Source organism: Colobus angolensis, unplaced genomic scaffold, assembly GCF_000951035.1.
Source record: "Colobus angolensis palliatus isolate OR3802 unplaced genomic scaffold, Cang.pa_1.0 Scaffold219, whole genome shotgun sequence".
Classification (NCBI taxonomy): Eukaryota; Metazoa; Chordata; class Mammalia; order Primates; family Cercopithecidae; genus Colobus; species Colobus angolensis.
In genome coordinates, this window is record NW_012115366.1 from 3,689,542 (window position 1) to 3,710,934 (window position 21,393).

Sequence of the window (21,393 nt, forward strand, 5' to 3'; positions counted from 1 at the left end):
GGAGGCGGAGCTTGCAGTGAGCTGAGATCCGGCCACTGCACTCCAGCTGGGGCGACAGAGCAAGACTCCGTCTCAAAAAAAAAGACAAAAAGAACCGGAAATAAATCATTTGGAACTTTACTTAGTAGGTTTGTTCTTGGTAGGCACTGATGTAGTTCAGAAAATATTTGTGTGTATTCTAGGATCAAGTAAATAAGTAAATATGTTGATGCTATTGGGAATCAGGGTTCTCACCACAGCAGAAGGGACATATAAGTACAGAATAAGAGAAAAAGAATCCTGTAGTGTTATATTAAAAACAGAGGTGGCAATTTAAACTCATGAGGAAAAATTTTCCTAGCACTATCTGCTGAAAAGGCCTAGAATGTACTACTGTATGATACCAACTATATGACACTCTAGAAAAGGCAAAATCATGGAGACAGTAAAAAGATCAGTGGTTGCCAGGAGTTAGTGAAAAGGGAGTGAAGAATAGGAGGAACACAGATTTTTAGGGTAGTCAAACTACTCTGTGTGATACTATAATGGTAGACACACATTCTCATCTATTTGTCAAAACCCACAGACTGCACAACAGCAGGCTTGAGCCCTAATAATGATGTGTCAATGTAGACTCATCAGTTGTAAGGAGTGTATCACTATGTATGGGATATTGACACGGGGAAGCTATAAGCTGTGGGTGTATGGGACCGGGAGGTAATATGGGAATGCTCTGAACTTTCTGCTCAATTTCACTTGTACCTAAAACGACCCTAAAGAAAATAATTTTTTTTTTTTTTTAAGTTGGAGATTGGGGTTGGGGACCCAATGAGGCACACATTCTCCCAGGAGTCTGCTCTGGCTGAATGAGTTGGCCTGGCTCCACCTCTACTCTGCAGCCACCACAGCACTTGTGGACTCTTGATTGCATCATCCTGTCTCATGTGGCATTTCCTATGTGAGTCTCCTCTTCAAATACATAAAAAACAGAAAAGAAAATTAGGAAGTTGTGCCCAGAAATAAAAGGTTCTTCCATTCACCTTCCTTAATTTTCTGGACACATCTACCCTATTCCTTATATCTTGCCATTGGTTCTTTCTTTCCCAGGGAAGAGACATCATTTAGAAGTACCTGTGGAAGTCACCCAGGTGTTCTGCATCGATATAATCATCCAAGTTCAGGGTCAAGTCTGCCACTTGCTGTGAGCCATATTCCTAGATGAGTGAAAATAGAAAGTGAGAGACTGGGATATTTCTAGGCTAAGAGTGGGAGGGTGGAAGGAGAGTCACAGAGTCTTCAACCTAAAGAAATATTCACATATGTCCACAAAGACATATATAAGGACTGTTTATATAAAATATCTTCCTAAGGCTTGGAGACTTCTCTAATTTAGGAATATTGCCTTTCCAAGGCAGAGGCTAAAACACCTACTTCCCAGGCTCCTTCGCAAAAGGGCTCAGGCATGGTAATTGAGGTGTCGAATTGATGCATCAACTTTGAGTCGAAAGTGAGAAACATGAAGAGGCAGACTCAGCAAAGGGCAGATATCTTGCTAATGAGGGTAGCAGCAGAGGCCAGGGGGTCATATCAGCAGCTTAACAGAAGGGTGCACCAGGGCAGACAGAATCAGCCAGTACCTAATACTAGGCAGTGTTGGTGGCAGCAGCAGTTTCTGGGGCATGATTTGGGACACTGCTTCTGGAAATCTAGCCTTAAACCTGTTTCAATGAGCTATCCTGGTTCTTTTTGTTTTGTTTTGTTTGTTTTGAGACAGAGGCTTGCTCTATCGCCCAGGCTGGAGTTCAGTGGTGCAATCTTGGCTCACAGCAAACTCTGTCTCTTGGGTTCAAGGGATTCTCCTACCTCAGCCTCCCAAGTAGCTGGGATTACAGGTACCCACCACCATGCCTGGCTAATTTTTAAAAATATTTTTAGTAGAGACAGGGTTTCACCACATTGACCAGGCTAGTCTCAAACTCCTGACTTCAAGTGATCCACCTGCCTTAGCCTCCCAAAGTGTTGGGATTACAGTGTGAGCCACTGCACCTGGGTGATCCTGGTTCTTTTAATAAACCCTTTTTGATTAAACTAACCCAAGAGGTTTTTGTTGTTTGAAACCAAGAACTCTATCTGACACAAGATCTAAATGTTCATCAAAAGGGAAAGGAATAAAGAAATTATGGTGCTATGAGAAACTACATAATAGTTAAAACAAATAAGGTACATCTATATGTATTTCCATGTCAAGACCTCGAAAACATCGAGTGAAAAAAACGCAAAGTTGATGAATTGATGGGTGCTGACGAGTTGATGGGTGCAGCACACCAACATGGCACAAGTATACATATGTAACAAACCTGCACGTTATGCACAAGTACCCTAGAACTTAAAGTATAATAAAAAAAAAAAAAAAGAAAAAAACGCAAAGTGCAGTATAATACATAGAGCAGGATACTTCCACATGGTCACACACAAACCACTAAGACAAAAGTTAACAAAAAGAAAGTCACTGTCCTTGTGGCACATACAGTCCCATGGCAGAATAAAAGCAAAGCACAAATAAGTACACAATTACAAGCTGCAATGAGTGTTAGGCAGGAAAATAAAATGATGGCATAAAGAGACATAATTTAGATTTTTTTGGCAGCAGGAGTGGTAGGAGTGGGTAGTCAGAACTGAACTTTTTGAGGAAGTCAAACATGAAAGAGAATTGTCCAGGCTGAAGGAATGGTGGCGGGCTGTGAGAGGGGCAGATGGGGGAGGGGAAGAGCCTTCCAGCATAGGAAATATAAAGTGCAAGGGCTCCAAGGCAGCAAAGAATTCAATTTATTTAAGGAACTGAAGCAGCCCACTGGAGTTACCTAAGTTTTTTCCTTCTATCTTGTCACTGAATAGATTTACCTTATTTAACCATTTCCCTGTTGACAGAAAGCCCCTCCTTATTAATTCCAGGTGGTGAATACCTTTGTGTACAAAGGTTTTTTATACTTAGGGTTCTCACCTTAAGATAAATTTCCAGAAGTGGGATCACTGGGTAAGGGCTACAAGAACACTGGAGTTCTGGATCCAGACTGTTAAATGGGTTTCAAAACAGCCATTCCTATCCTCATCTCATCAGCAGACTCACGTGTCTCAGAGACTCACCAGCACATTGAGGATCATGCTGCTCTCCACGGTGATGGCTTTCACAAGGAGCTTTCTGGACCCATCCTTATACTCATACCGGAGGACATACAGGTCCTTATTGTTGTTCCACCCAGCTGGCAGCAGTTCTGACTTCTTATCATCGGGACCCGGCTGGGAAGACACCACAGTTGAGAGGAGAAAGATCATGACCTCAAAACACAGAATTATAAAGAACCTCACAAGATAAGCTAATCTTACCCACCTCACTTCACAGATGAAGATGTAGAGGTCAAGAGAAATGACTTGCCCAAGATCCTACAGCGAGAGAGAGGTCTAGGGCCCAGGTCTCTGGGCTTCTGTTCTACTGTGCTCTCCCTTTCTGACACAGCATTGGAACCTGTCAAGAACCTGCAGTGTTGGTTTAATAATCATCTGTTCCCCATCCCTCTGCTAAGAATTAAGCCAGTCACCTTGAGGAACACTGAGAAGTTCTAAGTAGTGTTTTTCAAAGTTTGGACCTTAGGCTAACTACAATAGGATTACCAAGGTGTTAACTAAAAACACAGATCCTAATACACCCTAACTGACTGCAGTGATGTACAAAAATTATAATTTCATAGTACACAAAATGTAGCATATGTACAAATAACAAAGAATTATAAAATGTCTCTACCACCAGCTTAAGAAATAGAACATCAGCAATACTGCTAAAGCCTTGGGTAGCATACTCCAATAAATGTCCCTCCTTCCCCTTCAAGGGTAATCACCACTCTTAAACAATTTCTTTACTTTACCCTAGAGTTATATTACTCTACATTGCAACCATAAAAATATATTGTTTCAAATGTTTTTGAATTTTAAATAAACAGCATCACTTCTGTCATTTGCCTTTTTTATTCAATATTGTTTTTGGAAAGGCATCCATGTCAATGCATTTAACTACAGCTGATTCACATTCACAGCTACAAAGCATTCTGTATGACTATGCTGCAATTTATACATCTACTTGTTGATGGTGATTTGGAGTATTTCCCAGCTTATTTGTTTTGCTATTATGAACAATGCTGCTATGAACATTCTTGTACACATCTGGTACATATGTGGATAAATTTATATAGAATATGCATGGAGGAAAAGCTTTTAATTTATAAGATAAAGTCAAGTTGTTTTCTAAAGAGTTACTGATTTATACTCCCACTAGCAACGAATGAAAGCTCCTGTTGCTCCGTGTAGTTGGCAACATTGTTATTGTTGCTTGCCAATCTAGTAGGGGTAAAATGCTTGCCATTTTCATGCTTGTCAGCCTGGTGGGTGTAAAATACATCTTTTATTGTGAGTTGTGATGTCTTCCTTTTTTCTTTTTAAAAAATCCTAAGACTTTCTATACTAAAGTTTGAGAAATAGTTCTCAAATTATTTCTACAGGAAAAATAATACAGTGATTTCCAGGTGGGGAAGATTTCTTAAACAAGATTCATAAAAGAAAAAAAAGCTGCCTTTGACATTGTAATTGAAAGCCTCTGTTCAACAGAGACACTACTAAGTTAATAAGCAGCCACAGGCTAAGAAGAGACATTTGCTATGGCTGCAAAGGAAAGAAATTAATAACCTCTACATAAAGGGAATGCCTGGAAAATGAACAATAACAACTGGGAACTCCAAAAAGTGGCAAAAGATACGAACAAGAAAAAGAGCAGTTAATAGTATCTAAAGAGTTATTCAATTTTACTAGCAATCAGAGAAGCAGAACTGAAATAATAAGACACTAAGTTATATGATTCGGACTGTTATTACCCAGTTTTCTATTTTTTGCCAGATGTCTGTGTAGGTGTGGGGAGAATGGGAACCTCTAGTCCCTGCTGATGGGCATTTAAACTCGTACAGCCCCTTTGGGAAGCAATCTGGCAGTTTTTAGTGCAATTAGGTAAGCCAATATCCTATGATTTAAAATCCCTACTCCCAGAAGAAACCCTGTGCACAGGGTCCATAACAAAGGATCTTCATTATAGCCTTAGCTAAGGTAGCCAAAGTGGAGATAAAATGCAAAGTATGTTCACAGTGGAATACTATTCAGCAGTCAGAAGGAACAAACCAGATCTAATGATAGTATTATACGTAAAATAAAAAATATGATTTAAAGAAAAGTTCCCCCCAAAATGAGGTTTACACTCCAGTACCTTTATGTAAAAATTTTAAAAAGCACAAAAAAAGTTAGAATCTTTTTTCATGGATGTATGTTTATATTGCTCACCATGGGTCAGGTGGACTGGGAAGATCTGCAGTCATGAGAATACAGCAGGAGGGAGTGGGAGATGAAGAAAATGGAAAAGACAAAGGTCCAGCAAAGCAAAACTTCACACACCAAGGACAAGGGGAGACCACACATTGAGAACAGCTGGCCTGTCCCCTTTGGTCACCCTTGGTGCTCAGAAATCCTTTGGGGAAAGAGAATCCAAATAAAATTCAGGATGTCACAGCTGGCATGGTTTAAAACCTGGCTGGATGAGGATGAAATTCACAGGCCTGAAGCACAGAAATGAGAGTGAGGAAAAACAAAAATGAAACTAATCAAACCATTCTTCTGAGAAAGAGAAACTATCCCCTCACCCCAAACTGGGTAACTTTCCCAAATATGTTTAGTGTTTAGTATTATGGATTTGTTTACTTTGGAAGCCAGAAATTTGATGACATCCTCATCTTTGCTCTGTCAAAGGCCTTTAAATTTATATTATATCCTCCATGTACAGCATTCAAACCACCACAGTTCTCTCTTGGAATATAAACAATTTGGTCTGCTCACCACCCCATCACCTTTGGCTTCCAGAGTTACACAAAATCCCTGAAGTCAGGTGAAACTGCTGTCTCTAACTGCAGTGCAACTGATGCTTCCCAGTAAACAGAGCACAGACCCTGGGGATATCAGGCCAAACATGGCATGCAACTGCCCTGTAAACCCTGACATCAAATATCAAGAGTTCCAGAAAGCCACAGTTGGAAAGTAGCCTAAGTACACAGTCACATGGTTTAACTTCCTCTGATGAAAAATCAAAGGCCTGAGGCTGAGTATAGTGGCTCATGCCTGTAATCCCACCCCTTTGGGAGGCAGAGGCAGGTAGATCACTTGAAGTCAGGAGTTCGAGACCAGCCTGGCCAACATGGTGAAACCCCGTCTCTATTAAAAATACAAAATAAAATTAGCCAGGCATGGTGGCGGGGACCTATAATCCCAGCTACTGGGGAGGCTGAGGCAGGAGAATTGCTTAAACTCAGGAGGCAGAGGTTGCAGTGAGCCAAGATCGCACCACTGCCCTCTAGCCTGAGTGAGAGTGAGACTCCATCTTGAAAAAAAAAAGAAAGAAAATTCTAAGGCCTGAGAGGGTCAGAGAGCTGACCAAGGTCTCAGCAAGTCAGCTGTAGGGTTGTACTTGGAATTCAGAGCTCCTGATTGCCCAGGCTATGGCTAGTGGTTTTCCCCAGCCAGGTCCATAAGACTGGCCCTAAAAGAATAAAGATAACTGTTTTCCTAGGCAAAATCCTGGTACTGGAAGCGTTCTTTAATGGCCATGAGTTTGACCCAATGCCTCTGAGCTAAAATGCACCCAAAGAAACTTAAACAGATCATTTTGAGCATTTTCTCTCTTTCACCACAATCCTTACATTCCCCACAACAGAAAACAAAATTATCTAACTTATGTTGATGACCACCTAAGTCATCCCTTACCTATCCCCTTGCCACCTAAACCACTTGACAAAGCTGTAAAGTTCTTGCAAGGAGTGGTTCTGACATCAAGAAAGAAATCCAAATTCTAACATTGGATTTTTCTTGAAGCCAGTGGCTGCATTGGTCTTCTAATCAAGTTTTACGTACATAATTCCCCTGTAACAGAGGAGGCAAAACCTAAGAGAAAGCAGGCAATCTAGCTTTCCATTTAACTGTCAACTTGTGTAGTCAAGCATACACTCTTGGACCTTCCTCTCATTATCACTCCCAGAAGGGTGGAAACAGGAGATGGCAGGAGAGGCAACACAAATATCCTCTGAGCTTGGAAAATACAATCAAGTCAGCTGAGTTGGCTGGCCCCAGGCTGAAAAATTAAACCTCCTTTTAAATAAACTAACAGGAAAGATGCCTCTCCAGCTTCCACTCTGAATGAAAGTAGACTCAGCAGAAGTGACAGGAGGACAAGTGTAACCTGAGCCCCACTGGCAATCAAGGAGAAAAGGCAGACCGAAGCAAAAATACACCACGCTCTAGTTTGCAATCCAAACACCCATTCCTTCAAGGGCATGCAAGATTCAGGAAGAAAGGTGGCAATGCCTTACAAAAACCCCATTCCCCAGGCTCCTGGGCCTCCCCAAAGATTTCTGAAACCAGCATCTTTTTCTGGCCTGCAGAAGCTCAAAAAATAGCACCATGAACAGAGAAAAATCAGATGGACCTTGGGGAATTGGTCAAGGACCTTTTTTTTGAAAACAACAACAACAACAACAGAAAAAAACAGTATTAAAATGAGATTGTATTCTTTCTGTACATTTCATCTGAAAATTTTGCAGCCTTGAGTGTATGGAAAGGTGATAATGCCAGCTAAAAGAAGGTATCGACTTATGTGAACTGATGTTCCCAAACTGTCAAAGTGATTCAACAGGATGAGTGAGGGTAAGAAAGGTGGGAGCAGATTCACAGTGATTGATAGTTATTTGTGGAATGGCAAGAAGAGAAGGGCATCAGGCACGCCCTCTAGAACAAGTTCCGGAGCAGAGGTGGACAGGGTTCTGACAGTGTGGCAGAGTAGAAGTAGCTAGCTAGGGGTATATAAGGGGAATGAGGTCCATGAGAAGGGACAGTGCAGAGCACAGCTGTTCCATCTGAAGGACAAGGGAGCTGAGGGCCAATGGAGAAGCTCCCAGGTCAAAATCAAATCTTACTCCTCTTCTCAGCCCCACTGTCCCCTGCACCATCCCAGATACCAGTTTCTTTGAAGAATCTAGGAAAAGTTGAAATAAAATGACTGGGGCAAGTGAAGAGCTGCTCAAGATTAAAAAGCTGGAGTAGGGCAAGTGGGGAGACAAGATTTCTGTTAGGGGGACTATGCACTGAAAGAGGGGCCTGACACCGAAATGCGGGGGTGCTGTCTCTACCTGGTACTAAGGTCTGAAATGCTGAAAGGCATTTGGAAGGTATGTGGAATGAAGAGCAGCACAAAGAGAAGGGACAGGGACAGAGGTGTTTGGGAAGGTGAAATGGTTCCTGCTTCCAGGTATGTGAGTGTGAAAGGCTGGCTGTTCTTTTCCATCCTCATCTCCAGTCATAGAGCCCATTTGAGAGATGAAGTATGTGTGAGTTTGGAGGTGGGAATGGGGATCCTGAGTGTGTACCTGGGGTCCCAGTGAGATAACTGAGGTCTGGGGTGGCGGAGGGGCGGGGGGGGAAGAGCCAAAATCCCTGACAGTTCTTGGACTCTGATTCCTGCTGAAGGAGGTAAAGTGTGAGAGGGGTATCATGGTCTTGGTCTTTAGTTCTAAGAGAGAGAGGAATAGGGATAGCAGTGAGGGGTAGGGGAAAGGGAATACTTGCCTAAGTGCTCAGAATGTACAAAACAAGTTTGAAGACAGGTCCCTAAAGCTATGTCAGGAGAGGAGAATTAAGACTCTATTTGAGAAGCTAAAAAAAATGATTAGAGGAGTTGAGAACTGAAGCAGTCAAAAAGGAGAGGAAGGGTGAAATCTCACTGCAAGATGCAACAGGTGGGGTGGTCTGTTTCCCATAGCTGGTCTTGGTTCTGAGAGTGAGAGAACAGTGACAGTGAGGGGCAGGCATGGAGGCAGGCCCAGTTGTCCCAAGAAGCAGATGTCTAGGATGATGTGGATGTGGGGGATGAGGGTCACAGGGAAGAGACAGGAAAGATAGAAGAATGCTAGAGCAAAGAATAAGTGAGGTGGGTTGGGCCCAGCGGTCCTGGAACTCTGTGGGGATGACAACAACGTCCCTAGCTGTAAGAGGTGGAGCCTGGGGATGGGAGTGGAGGGGGCTGGCCCTATGGGGACAGCTATGAGGAGAAAATCTTATATGACTCTCACATCAGGCTGTATGTGTATACGATTCTGGGGGGGGACTGCTTCCTAGAGCTTGAGCTGGGGATGGCAGTAGCGAGTGGACTACGCTGGGCCCTTCAGTAAAGCGTGAAAGGCATGTGAACTCTCTGGGCCCATGCTAAGGGGTGAAAAAAAGGCCCTGGCCTGGGGCTGAGTAGGTCAAAACTCACTCCCGTACCTGTGCTTGGATCCAGATGTTTGGTGGAGGCTCTAGTGTGGTATGAGGGCGGAACTGAGTCAGTCCCCTCACCCCGAGGTTGGGTGGGAAGGAATTCAGAGGAGATTAGGTGGGTGAGGAGTGCTCTGGGGAGCTAAACTCCTGTCTGGATTCTTTTCCATTCTATGGAATACTAGGTCCACACAGTCCTGGCCTGAGAGGCTGCTAGGCTGTGTTGAAGCGAGTTTCTGCCCTTGAGTTTACAAATCATGTTGTGCCAGCTGTGCTGTGAGGGACTCTGGGCTGGGTTGGAGCAGGTGAGCAACCTCCGACCCGCGGGTTTTACCAACGCTGTCATGTGCCCCAGGCCCTGCATTGGGAAAGGCGGGGAAATCGGGCGCTCTGGACCAGGCCTCCGGTCCTCTGAGTTTGGACAGAAGACAGTTCCCTCCTCCACCCTGGCCGGCTGCGTGGCGTACCTGGTCACCGACACCCAAGCCGTAGTAGCCGTGCGTCACCATTTCCCAATGCAAGAAGCAGACGAGCGCGTCCTGCGTGCAGGTGATGGCCGGCGCTGCCGATGCGAACAGTACCTCCAGGCCCGCCATGAGCGCCAGCGACTTCGGCGTCTGGAGGAGAGAAGGGGGAGGGGGTAGTGCAGTGAGCCAGCTCCGCGGCCGGGATAGCTACAACTCCGCTTCACTCCTGCGTTATCTCTGGCGGAGTCTACACCTGAGACCAAGATGGAGCCGCCCAGGGGCGGGGCGGGGCGGGGCAGCCGGAAGTAGCCCCAGGACCGGGCGCAACTGCGTGAGGCGCGCCGGGCTGGCAACACGAGCGCAGAACTAAAAAGTTCCGCCAGGGACCGCACGGGGCGTGGCCCCTCAAAGCCGGAACCTGGGTCTTCGCCGCGGCGGACAGGATCGCTTCACGCAGGCACAGCACCCTCCAAGAGGCCACCTTACTAAGAGCCAGACTTCCCATGCACAAAATGGGTTATGCTAGGCCGGGGAAGGGGCTGGGAAATGTGGCTAAAATACATTCTTAATAATCGTTAATACGTACGCAGTGCTTACTACCGGCCACGTTATTCTAAATGCTTTACTTGTATTCATTTATTTAATCTTCACAACCCAACTCTATGCAGTTGATATTAACGATTAATGTGCCTCATTGCACAGATGAGGAAACTGAGGCACAGAGGGCTAATTTGACCAAGATGACAACAGCCAGCCGGTGAATGGCTGAGATGGTTACAGGAACCTAGCAGTCTGGCTTCTAAGATAACATTTATTAAGTGTTTATTGTGTGCTACATCCTGTACTAAAACCTTTACATCACCTTCTCAACAACTCTATGATGTACCATTATTATCCCCATTTTGCAGATGACAAAACGGCTGAGAATTGAAACCATTTCTCCAAGAAGACACAACTGCTGCCCGCAGAGCTGAAGCTCGTGACCCACTACCAAATTTCAATCATTTATTTGCCTACCCCCTTTATGATTTTTACCACCCATTACGTCAACAAGTTTCATGAAATCCACTTATTGTTTTTACCCGAATAAATTTAGTTTCCCCATCCCAGTCACCAAGCCGGTTCAAGCTCCTGTCATCTTTCACTTGGATACCTGGCATCAGCCTCGGAACTGCCCCATTCCATTCCTGTCTCTCTCTAGTCTGTACTGCACTTCGCACCCAGAGAGATTCTGTTAGAAAACAGGTCAGATCGGCCGGGTGTGGCGGCTCACGCCTGTAATCCCATCACTTTGGGAGGCTGAGGCAGGTGGATCACTTGAGGTCAGGAGTTTGAGACCAGCCTGGCCAACATGGTGAAAACCTGTCTCTACTAAAAATACAAAAATTAGCTGGGCGTGGTGCCGCACGCCCTTAGTCCCAGGTACTCAGGAGGCTGAGGCATGAGAATTGATGGAACCCGGGAGGTGCAGGTTGCAATGAGCCAAGATCTCACCATTGCACTTCAGCCTGGGCAACAGAGCGATACTCTGTCTCAAAAAAGAAACAAAAAGAAAAAAGAAAACAAGTCAGATCACATCCCTTGGCTCAAAATCTCACAGGGTTCCCATCACACTCAATGGAAAAGTCAAGTCCTCTCCGTGGTCTGCAGGAACCTGCATGTGGTCTGCCACCTCCTGTCCCAGCCCTGCCAGTCCTGTACCTCTCTGATTCAATCTCCTTCAACTGTCCTCTCATCCCCTTTATACCTGCAATGACCTTGGCTCCCCTTCTTCTCTCACAGCTACATCTGGTCCAACAGCAAAGCTAGTTGACTCCACTCTCAAAATATATTATGAATCTGACCACTTCCCATCACCTTCACTGCTTCCACCCTGGTGTGATCCTCCAGCATCTCACACTTAGACTATTGCAGTAGCTTCCCAACCACTTTCCCTCTTTCATGTGTTCTGTTTAGGCCTTTGCATTCCTCTTCCTGGAATGCTCTTTTCCCAAATATCTACATGTCTTGCTTCTTCATTTCTAGTGGCTCCATCCCTCACTCCTACCATCCTCAATAGAGGGCTTCCCAGACCATTCCATCCAAATAACCTTCTCCAGTCTTTAACCTCTCTCTTGTTTTTTTTTTTTTTTTTCCAACAAAGCACTAATCATAACCTGAAACTATATTAGGTATTTATTTCTTTGCTTATTTAATGACTGTCTTTCCACTAGACTGTGACAAAGGAACAGGGAGCATGTCTACCTTGTGCACATATGTACCTGAATGCCTTCTGGGATCAATCTATATTTATTGAAAGAAAGAGTGAATACTGAATGAAGGAATGAATTCTTGGCCTAGCCCCAACCCAATCAGGCCACTCTTACCTCTTTATAGTTCACCACTCCCTTGTCAGCTGGTCCTGTGCCTCTCCAAATTTTGTGTTCCTAGAGTTTCCTTGAGACACCCAGATTCTTGAACTCCTTCTGCAGAGATTTTGGATGAGAAGGTCTGAGGAAGAGTGCATGTATGTTGACCACATTCTGGATGACGCTAAAGCTGATAGCTGTGGAACTCCTCTCTGAGATGTACTGCCTGTGGCATAAAGCTATTTGCCCTTTCTACTGAGAAGTTCTGCACTTTCGGGCTTCCCTGCTTTTGCTTGTTCTGTCCCTTCTGTTGTAATACACTTATCCAGTTATGGAAAAGTTCTACAGATTCATTCCATCAATAAACTTTGATAGGCTGCGCTGCCATGAACCATAGTGCAGGGTGTCCACTTAAGGTGCCTACTTAGTGGCAGCCCATTCCTAAGTGCCTAGTGCGGGCCAGACACAGATGAACAGGTTCCTGTCCCTATAGGGCTCACTGTCTAGTGTTTAAAAAAAAAAAAAAAAGCACTGGCCAGGCGCGGTGGCTCACGCCTGTAATCCCAGCACTTTGGGAGGCTGAGGTGGGCAGATCACGAGGTCAGGAGTTCAAGACCAGCTTGGCCAAAATGGTGGAATGCTGTCTCTACTAAAAATACAAAAATTAGCCAGGCGTGGTAGCAGGCACCTGTAATCCCAGCTACTTGGGAGACTGAGGCAGGAGAATCGCTTGAACCCAGGAGGTGGAGGTTGCAGTGAGCTGAGATCAAGCCACTACACTCTAGCCTGGGTGACAAAGTGAGACTGTCTCCAAAAAAAAAGGTGGATTAAGGAGCAAAAGGTGTTCCAGTAAAAGGAAACAGTATGTGCAAAGGTATGGTGGAATGATGCAGCTAGCTCTGTGTGATTAGAAGGTCAGTGTTGCCTCCTGAGTGAGGTTTCCCTCATCTCTTTGCCCATGATTAATTGCTCTTTCCTCAGTGTGCTTGGCGTCAGTGGGGTACCAAGGGGTGGGCATGGGACAGTGAGAGCTATCAGCCTTAGTCAGGTGGAGAATTTTATCATTGAAGTTGATGTAAATTGCTGGTTCATGATGACAGCAAAAAGTGGACTGACTTTTGGTCTGTTTTATTACTACTTTTAAGTTCAGCAAATGTACCCACTCCTTGTCTGCACTAGGGCAGGCAGCTCCGTCATCCCCACCCCTTGGTTCAACACTGCTTTGCATACAGTTGGTTGTAGCTGGCATCTTACAGAACGCTGGCTCCCACTTCTACACCATCACCCCTGTCTTAACAAGTATTCTCTCAGAAGCCCATGGTGAGACAGGGATTTGAGTGGTTTATCTGGGAGCTGATTCCAGGAAATAGCAGTGGGAGCAGTGGAGTAGGGAAGTGAGACAGGAAGGAAAGGCAGCCAGCAGAGGGAGTGTGATGAAGCCAGTTACCTCTACAGGCAACTGGACCGCACGCCTACTCGGGAACTCTGGGAGGCAGTATGGGGCATGTCTCAGAGCTCTTCCATTTGAGGGCATCTGCCACAGGCTGAGAGCTGCTTCTGGGGTCCTGGAAGGCCCTCAGGCAGAGAGTCACATAATTTAGAGAAAGCAGTCTGCGTGTAGAGGTGACTGCTGAAGGGTGACGAGGGTGTTGTAGTGCGGTCTGCTATGTCCTCCCACACCCCTGACCAGGGGTGAGCCATGCCTTGGAAAGTCTGTAACCCAGCAGCCAGCATGGAATAGGCACTGGCGTCAGTGTATTGAAAGAATGAGGTAAACTCTATCTCCCGAACCGGGCTATGAATCCCCTGAAGGCCAGGACTATGTTCCACCTGTCCTGAACCCCAGGGTCCTCCAGGGATGGGAGCAAATGTGAGGACCTCCTGGGGCTGGTGTGTGTGTGTTGCCCCGATTCATCCAGCACTTTCTGTGGACTTACCTACATCAGCAAGAGTCCCATTCTGCCCTTGTAAGCGCTGTGAGTGGCTGAGAAGGGAAGCAGGTGGCAGGTACCTCCCTGTCTGGGCCCCCACTACCAAGACCCCATGCCAGAGATGAGGGCCCAGGATGATAGAAAGAACTGGGCCGGTGGCTGCAGCCACCAGTTCCTGGTTGCCAAGTTACAGCAATGTGGGTATTCCAAGCTCCCTGCCTCCCTGGAAACCATGAAGAACTGAACCAAGGGGCAGTGCCTAGATGGGCACTGAGGCGAAATCATTCACTACTGTAATTCTTCCTCGGCCTAGCATCAACCCAACCATATCACCTCCTCCAGGAAGCCCTCCATGATTGATATTGTTCTTTGCTTCTACCAAGTATCTGATATCCAAGACTTCCCAACTTCCCATTCCCCTTGTCAGTGGGGTACCCAGCATATTTGACACCCACAGCAGATACCTCTTTTCTTAAAAAGATGATAATTTTTAGGCCGGGCACAGTGGCTTACGCCTGTAATTCCAGCACTTTGGGAGGTCGAGGCAGGTGGATCACGAGGTCAGGAGATAAGACCATCCTGGCTAACATGGTGAAACTCCGTCTCTACTAAAAATACAAAAAAATTAGCCAGGTGTGGTGGCGGGTGCCTGTAATCCCAGCTACTCGGGCAGCTGAGGCAGAAGAATGGTGTGAACCCGGGAGGCAGAGCTTGCAGTGAGCTGAGACCACGTCACTCCAGCCTGGGCAACAGAGCAAGACTCTGTCTCAAAAAAAAAAAAAAAAAAAGAATTTTTTATGTAACTCTATTAGTTTTTTAAAGTTTTTTTTATTGTGGTAAAATACACATAGCATAAAATTGATCATCGTAATCACTTCAGGTCTACAGTTTAGTGATATTAACCATACTGTTTTCCACGGAGGCTGCACTATTTTACATTCCCACCAACAGTACAGAAGCATTCCGATTTGTCCACCTTCTCAGCAACACTTGTTATTTTGTGTTTTTTTGTTTTGTTTTGTTTTGTTTTCATAGTAGCCATTTAGCCATTCTAATGAGTATGAGGTGGTATCTTTTTTATTTTTTAAATAGAGATGGAGTTTCACCATGTTGCCAAGGTTGGTCTTAAACTCCTGAGCTCAAGCCATCCACCCATCTCAGCCTCCCAAAGTGCTGATATTACAGGCGTGAGCTACCATGCCCAGCCAGTGGTATCTTATTATAATTTTGATTTGCATTTCCCTAATGATTAGGGATGCTGAGCATCTTTTGATGTACTTATTGACCATTTGTTTGACTTAGGAGAATGTTTGTTCAAGTCCTTTGCTCATTTTTTAACTGAGTTGTTTGGTTTTTGTTGTTCAATTTTAGGTGTTCTCTATATATTTTGGATATGATTCCCGTATCAGATATATGATTTGTAAATATTTTCTCCCTTTCTGTGAATTGCCTTTTACTCTGTTGATAGTGTCTATTGACGCACAAAAGCTTTTAATTTTTATAAAGTTCAATTTGCCTGATTTTCCTTTTGCTGCCTGTGCCTTTGATGTCATTTCCAAGAAATCACTGCCAAATCCAATGTTGTGAAGAATTTGCCCTACATTTTCTTCCAAGAGTTTTATACTTTTAGGTCTTACGTTCAGGTCTTTGATCCATCTTGAGTTCATTTTTGTGTGTGGTGTGAGGGAGGGGTCCAGCTTCATTCTTTTTATATGAATATCCAGTTTCCCCAGCATCATTGGTTGAAAAGGCTGTTCTTTCCCTATTGAATGGTCTTGGCGTCCTTGTTGAAAATCATTTGACCATACATGTGAAGGTTCATTTCTGGGCTCTGTATTCTGTTCCATTGGTCTATATCTCTGTCTTTATGCCAGTACCATAATGTTTCGAAGTAGCTTTATAGTAAGTTTTGAAATCAGGAAGTATGAGGCCGTGAATGAAGCAGATCACTGATTAGCACCTCCCTCCTCATCTATGAAGTTATTTTCAGCAATAACCAAATGATAATCAGTAAAAATTATTATTTCCCTAATTCATTCTTCTTCAGTGAAAAAATATATGTATTTTTTTTTTCTTTGAGACAGAGTCTTGCTCCATCACCCAGGCTGGAGTACAGTAGCACGATCTTGGCTCACTGCAACCTCCGCCTCCTGGGTTCAAGAGATTCTCCTACCTCAGCCTCCCAAGTAGCTGGGATTACAGGCACGCACCACCAGGCCCAGCTAATTTTTGTATTTTTGGTAGAGATGGGGTTTCACCATGTTGGCCAGGCTGGTCTCGAACTCTTGACCTCAAGTGATTCACCTGCCTTGGCCTCCCAAAGTGTTGGGATTACAGGGGTGAGCCACCATGCCTGGCCAAGAATATAATTTATAGATTATACAACTCCCCCTTTTCGAGTTTTGACAAAAGCACACAGTCTTATAACCACCATATTCTCTACATATTTCCAAAAAGAAAGGATATTTAAAAATTCATCTTTATTGAGGTATAATTTACATACAATAAAATCACCCATTTTAGTTGTATACTTCATGAATTTTGACTAATGTATAGACCAGTGTAACCACCATGACCAAGATATGACTCTAAAAAATTTCCTCATGTGCCTTAGCAGTTAATCTTTCCAGCCCCTAGCTGAGGTGTTAGTCCATTTTGCATTGCTATAAAGGAATATCTGGGACTGGGTAATTTGTAAAGAAAGGCACTGCAGGCCGTCTAGCATGGTGCCAGTATCTGCTTGGCTTCTGGTGAGGCCTAGGAAGCTTTCAATCATGGTGGAAGGCAAAGGGGAAGCATGCATGTCATATGGAGAGAGAGAAGGGAAGGGAGCAAGGAAGAGGTGCCAGGATCCTTTAAATAACCAGCTCTCAAATGAACTTACAGAGTGAGAACTCACTGATTATCATGGGGAGGACATCAAGCCCCATGACCCAAACACCTCCCACTAGGCCTGCTTTCAGCATTGAAGGTCACATTTCAGCAGGCGATTTGGAGGGGATGAAACATCCAAACCATATCACCAGGCAACCACTGATCTGTGGTTTTTGCATCTATATTTTTTGTGTCTACTTTTGCCTCTCTTAAAAGTTCATATAAATGAAATGTATATGTTGCCCCAGGAAGCAGATGTCAAGATGGAGTTAGCAGTGTTAGAGGTTTACTGGGGATAAGTCACAAAAGAAAAAGGGGGGTGGGAACAGGAGTATGTGGGGAGAACCTTCAGGCCTTTCTGCAGATCTGGCACCTACGAGAGAAGAGATGGAAGGAATAAGGATTAGTGAGAAAGTCTCAGCCAGCCCAACGGAGAACTCCAGCACCAAGAAACATCATAGAGAGTTCCCTGTTGGACTGAAATGGCCAGGCCTTAGTGCTTTCTCTGCTCGGTGGGCTGCCTGTAAAAAGCATGGCTTCAGCATGGGCCCAGTGGTCCTACAGCTGGAGGATGTTAGCAAACTGCACTCCTCACAGCTGCATGGCAATTATTTTCTTGAAGAAGGTTTGGCACCCCTCCATAGCTGACACATAAAATAATACCCCTTCATGCCTGGCTTTTTTCACTCATCATCATGTCCAAACTTCATCCACGTCATGTGTATCAGTCTCTTCCTTTTTACTGAGTAATATTCTGTTGTATGGATGTGCTAATTTGTCCAGTCCCTTACTGATGGGCATTTGGGTTGTTTCCAACTTGGGATGATGATGAGCCATGCTGCTATAGACATACATGGATAGGTCTTGGTATGGCCTTATGATATCATTGGTCTTGGATAAATTCCTAGGAGTAGAATTGCTGCATCTTATGGAAGAGTATATGTTTATAGGAAACTGCCAAATGGGTTCCCAAAATGGTCATACCATTTTCCACACCTGCCAACAATGAATGAGAGCCCTGGTTGCTCGACATCCAGCAGAAGGGGATTTAAAGGGGAAAATATGGTGCTTACTGAGCCAGTGAATGGACTGGAATGTAAAGATTAGGGAAAGCTGCCACTAACTTTCAGAAAGTCTGGACATTGCAGGACCTTCAGGAAACCACCAGCAGTGATCACAGCTGCCTCCCATCCTGGGGCAGCATGTGCGTATGTAGGGTGGTGGGGAGGCCTGCAGAGGCTGCTGCCAAACTGAAACCTGAAATTCAAGATTCTGCCACTGCTGTTGGAGAAGCAATGATGTGCCCCTGCCTCTGCTGCCCAGTGGCTGGATCTAACTCGGAACCCAGCTGGCAAGTCATTTTGAAAAATGCACTTGTTAGGTTTCAGGCACCTGCAATGCTAAGGAAAGGCATAAAAGGTGTGAGTGTGTGTGTGTGTGGTGGGGGTCGGGGGTTGGTACTGAGGCTTTGACAGACAAATTAACCAATGTATATTGTCTCATTTAATTCCCAGAACAACACTTTAAGGTAGAAACTATTATGATCTTTGCTTGAAAAATGAGAAAATTCAGGGAGAAGTTGTGTCATTGTCCTAAGCAGCAGGGTCAGGATTTGAGCCAGGCAGTCAGCCTGCTTGCCTCCTCACCACAGTGCCATGCCTCCAACAGCATTACTAAGGACTTGCGGGATTCTGAGTTCTGAGTTTCAAGATCTACACAGGAAAAGGCAAGATTCATGACTGAGGACCATTTTTCAGACCTCAGGGGCAGAAAAGGCTGGGAATAGAAAAAAGGGTCAAGGGTCCAGGCTGGGAACAGAGAAATGGTCTAGGCATGGGAAGCTCCTCCAACCACAAGGACACATGAAGAGTCTCTGCAGAGACAAGGGAAGCCACAAGAGGGCACCCTGGCCCACCCAAATGCCCGTGGACGGCAGCCAGGGAGCGAGAGGCACACTCTCCTCCATCCTCACTTCATTCCACCAGAAGGTTCAGGGAAGCCCTAGACCAGAGTGCCCCAGCAGGCTCTGTCCACACTGCAGTCAGCCTTCACACCTGGAAATACCTGATTTTAGCTCTGGGCATAGTTGCCCTCAGGGCTAGACAGTCTTCAGAGAATCCAAGTCCTTGGAGGTACAGTGGGTCGGTTTCTGAGGCCACTCTCTTTTCTGTACCCCCTACTTCTCCTTGTCTCCATCCTTTCACAGACTTGGGCCTGATCCTTGCCTTGCCCCCATGCCACCCATGTCCAGCTCCAGCCCCAAAGTTCCATCAGGCACTTTCCCACCTTGGTCAGGCAGGTGGGAGGGGTGACCAGCCTCACATTGAAAGGCTAGAAGTTCTGCCTGATGCTCCCCAAACCAGAACATCAGCTCCACGAGCACAGGGATTTGTGTCTGTTTGGTTCACTGCTATAGTCCTGGCACCTAGAACAGAGCCTGGCATACATAGTAGGTGCCCAATAAATATGTGATGAGTGAATAAATAGATTAGCAGGTGCATAGTTGCAGAAAAGTGTCTAGACCTTGGAGTCAGGCAACCTGGGTTTACATCTTGACCTCTTTGCTTACTCACTGTGTAACTTTGGGGAAATGGCTTCTCAAATTGTCAAATAGGGGTTATAGTGGTGTCTTCCCAAGGGCTGTTGGGGGGATTTCTGGACATGATGTCAATAAAGTGTCTCCCACAGTACCTGGCTCATGGTAAGGGCTCCTAAGAGGTGGCTCATTATTTGAGATAACGAAGCCTTGGAAAACAGCAGCTATTTATTGAGGATTGACTATGTGTCTGGCACGTGGCTCATGTTATCTAATTCAATTTTCTTAACAACCTTTAAATGAGAAGTTAAGTAGCTCAGAGAAATTAATCAACTTTTCCAGGGTCACACAGCTGAGAAGAACAAACTTGGGTCTAAGCCCAAGTCTTGAAGCCTGCAGCACGCAAGTTCGCAAGTCAGACTTTCTGGGCTCAAATCCCAGCTTTTTCACTTACAAGCAGTATGACCCTGGGCAATTTTCTTAGGCAGAGAGCTAGGAAGGGACAGAAATAGGCCACCACCTAGGCCTGGACTGTTCTTTAGGATTTGCAGGAGTCAAAGACACTACCAACAGTACTAACAGTGCTGCTGCAGTCTCACTCCCTGGAGATTGTGCAACCTGCCAAGGCCCCTGGAACCTGCTCTTTAACCACAGCATCACCTGGCCCCCACCAAGCACCACGTTGTTTCCAAATGTGTTCCTTGTACTCCACCTGGAGCTGAATTCACAACCTGGTCAAGCAGTCAGGACACACACACACACACACACACACAGAGCTTGGCTTTCCTGTGTAGACTTGGGCAAGTTGCTTTGCCTCTTTGAGCCTTAATTTGCATATTTGTAAGCTGAGTGGTGACAGGTAGCACCCCAAATGAGGATTACCTACAAAATGGGACGGCGCCCTGAGCACTGGAGGTGAGCGAGGAGGAATGGGAGGGTTGGTTTCCAGAACTACTTCAGTAAGAATCAGGCATTGATTTCTAAGGCTCTGTTAAAAGATAATTTTCAGAAAAAGATTAAAACCATGACTCTCTCACAGCTATAAAAATGAACCCATACTAAAGATTTTACTTTGCTTGTTAACCAATGAGGGGGCAAGACAGATGTTATAATTCATTCAAAAGAAAAGTACAAACGTATATAGAGTAAAATAGACAGATGTTACAACTGGGCCAAAGGACAAGTCAAACAAGCACAAATTTATATGGAATAAAGGACCTGAATTACAATTGGAGGCAGAGTTAATTTTTCCACAAAGGGATGGAAGTCAATTCCATCAGACAAGACAAAGTTTGTATGTCTATCAGTTATCTGCAATTTACAAAGTGCAAAATATCAAGTTCAGAGACAATGAACAAAACTAGAATCACACATTCCCCAGAAGGGTGTGCTGTAGTTTTCTCTATAGCCCTTTTTGGCCTGGAGATTCCAGGCTTCTCATCCAGCACTTCTCAACTTTTCTGGGTTTCAGTTTCCTCATCTGTAAAATGGAGTGGCTAATTGTAATGCTTCCTGGTTGCATGAAGATGAAATGAACTGGTAGAGTAGAACACTTCACATACAGTGAAGCCTTAGTTCCCTAATCAAAGGTTATAACAGTCTCTCTTACACTGGATTGTGAGGAGGATGAAATGGGCAACACACACAAACAACCCTGACCCATGCCCTCACTCAGTGTGCGTTGACACCTTGTAAGAATAATTCTGACCACTTTGAACGTCAGCACAAACTGGGTTAAAACCCAAGCCTGTCTGGTCTCGCAAGCCACGTGATTTTGTTGAACACGAGATTTTGTTGAGCACCTCCTCCCCTGGTGGGGCCTCAGTCTGCCCATCTTTCCAGGAGTGCTCAGTCAACCAAACTCCTGAGTG

General features: G+C 45.0%; 1 protein-coding gene across 6 annotated transcripts in view; it reads right to left on the reverse strand.

Annotated features, from left to right (window-relative positions):
* The window catches only part of PSMF1 (proteasome (prosome, macropain) inhibitor subunit 1 (PI31)), a 47,850-nt gene extending 33,552 nt beyond the window's left edge, over nt 1-14,298 (reverse strand). For 3 of the 6 annotated variants that reach the window (XM_011943405.1, XM_011943406.1, XM_011943407.1), the window contains exons 1-3: nt 9,834-10,250; nt 3,124-3,276; nt 1,111-1,193 (exon numbers count right to left, since the gene is read on the reverse strand). In XM_011943405.1, coding sequence (XP_011798795.1) covers nt 1,111-1,193; nt 3,124-3,276; nt 9,834-9,962 — 365 coding nt within the window. In that variant the 5' untranslated portion in view covers nt 9,963-10,250. Of the gene's footprint in view, nt 1-1,110; nt 1,194-3,123; nt 3,277-9,833; nt 10,251-14,118 lie in introns of those variants that run through there. The other 3 variants (XM_011943403.1, XM_011943404.1, XM_011943409.1) reach the window with 3 other exon arrangements.
* Between the last annotated feature and the right edge of the window lie 7,095 nt (nt 14,299-21,393).